The 1866-nt window shown below is 43.4% G+C and overlaps 1 protein-coding gene across 1 annotated transcript in view; it reads left to right on the forward strand.

The window, feature by feature from the left end:
* Positions 1-6: 6 nt before the first annotated feature.
* The window catches only part of LOC118340411, a 5490-nt gene continuing 3630 nt past the window's right edge, over positions 7-1866 (forward strand). Inside the window, exons 1-4 of the mRNA XM_035678361.1 lie at positions 7-379; positions 851-1285; positions 1379-1489; positions 1569-1776. Coding sequence (XP_035534254.1) covers positions 902-1285; positions 1379-1489; positions 1569-1776 — 703 coding nt within the window. The 5' untranslated portion in view covers positions 7-379; positions 851-901. The remainder of the gene's footprint in view (positions 380-850; positions 1286-1378; positions 1490-1568; positions 1777-1866) is intronic.

Consider the following 1866-nt stretch of genomic DNA (forward strand, 5'->3'; position numbering starts at 1 on the left):
TCTCTCTCTGTTTATCTCTCTCTCTCTCCCTCTCCCTCTCCCTCTCTGAGCCTGTAGTCTGTCACCAACACTCAACCTCTCTCTCTCCTGCAGGACAGATGGTGCCGATCGCCCCGACATTGAGCTGGTGTTGAACCAAGTTTAAACTGAAACAAATCGACAGTCTGAAACCAGAACTTGCTCTGACCTGCCTCTCATGGATCACAAGTGTTTCTTTAAAGTTGGATTTTAATCAGTGAAACAACCGAAGAGACTAAATCCTCGAACAGGACCGGAAACTGGACTGGACTTGATCTTAGACTCTGACCAGGAACTAGAACCAGGATCACCCTGTTCTTAACCAGATCCTGATCCTGATCCTGACCCAGAATCTTCAGAGGTAAGAATAAGTTTAAAATAATTGGATCTGTTTTATTATTTATTGATTGTTTACTTATTTATTTTTCTAAAATGTCATCTTTGTTGAAGTTTTAGGGAGAGAATGAATCACTGTGGAGTTTCTAATGAGTGTGAAACAACTCGACACTAAAAACAGAAACTGAATTTAATTTTCCAACAAACTTTCAATGAAAAGTTATGATTCTTGTTTTGAGCAAACAAGTTTATCAGCTGTTTAATTAATGCTCTACCATGAGCAGGATGGTAAAATTACGTGAGGCCAGCAAGCAGAGGCATTGCCATCCAAAGTTTAAACATTTGAACTTTTTGCCACGAGACACCAACAAGAAATTACATAAAATGTAATTTTTAATTTAATATATTGTATTACTTACTACATTATTCGTAATCATGATAGCAATGTCATCAACATGTAAAACAGATACTCTGCACTAACAATCTGTGTTTTCAGGTCCCATCAGAATCAAACGTCAGATACTCTGTTAAACAGAAACTAGAAACTATGAGCACTGCACTGAACCACAGAGGAGGAGGAGGAGGAGGAGGACGAGGGAGGGAGTTCTTCCTCAGCACTCACCGCTGCCCAGAAGTTGACCTGCTGCCTCATCATGACTCTGAGACACAATTTCCTCCACCGTGTCCACTAATTCCTGCTGAGAAGATCTCTGAGTTGCCCTGTACAAGTCAGTCTGAGGCAAATTACCTGGACATCTCCTCCACCCGTTGCTCTGTGGAAGAGGTGGAGGAAAAAGAGGGGAGTATCAGTGACTGGTCAGAGGAAGATCTTTCTCTCCACTTCTCTCCTTCAGTCATCCTCCCATCAGATGATGAAGAGTCAGATCTAGAGAGTGGTTTCAAGTGTGTTGACATTAATGTGGAACCACTGGTGAGTTTCACCATCCACTGACTGACTGACTGACTAGCTTTAGTTGAACTTAGTTCTATTTTCACATTATTAACATGTTACAACTCTGTCCAGGTGAAAGGTCAGGAGGGGGAGGGTCTAAAGATGGTTCCAAAACGACAGATTCAACTGAAGAAGAAAAATGCTAAGAACATCATTAACCAGGAGAAACCTGAGAAACTACAGGTATGACTCATGCCTGGTCACTTGTCCGAACCTGTCTGTCTGTCTACCTGTCTGTCTGTTTACCTGTCTACCATTCCAGGTTATACTGAAGGATGGACCTGCTGAAGAGGGAGTTGCTAACTGTGAAGTGTCAGCCAATGAGTTGCTCTGTCCCACCGTCCTTCACCGACCTGATCTGTTGCTACGGCAACATAGTATGCCCGCCTCCCTCCACACACGCTCAACGACCAGCGGTGATGCCGACAGCTGCAGGATCTACAGGGGCCTGGTTGCTGGGGCCAGTCAAGGTAATAATACCTGTCAGAAAGGGTTAGGTATAGTATAGGTGTGTGAGCACTTCCTGTCCAAAAGACTAATATGTGACCAGCCACGAGAAA

Source organism: Morone saxatilis, unplaced genomic scaffold (genome assembly GCF_004916995.1).
Source record: "Morone saxatilis isolate NCDOM2014 unplaced genomic scaffold, NCSU_SB_2.0 Contig7, whole genome shotgun sequence".
Taxonomy (NCBI): Eukaryota; Metazoa; Chordata; class Actinopteri; family Moronidae; genus Morone; species Morone saxatilis.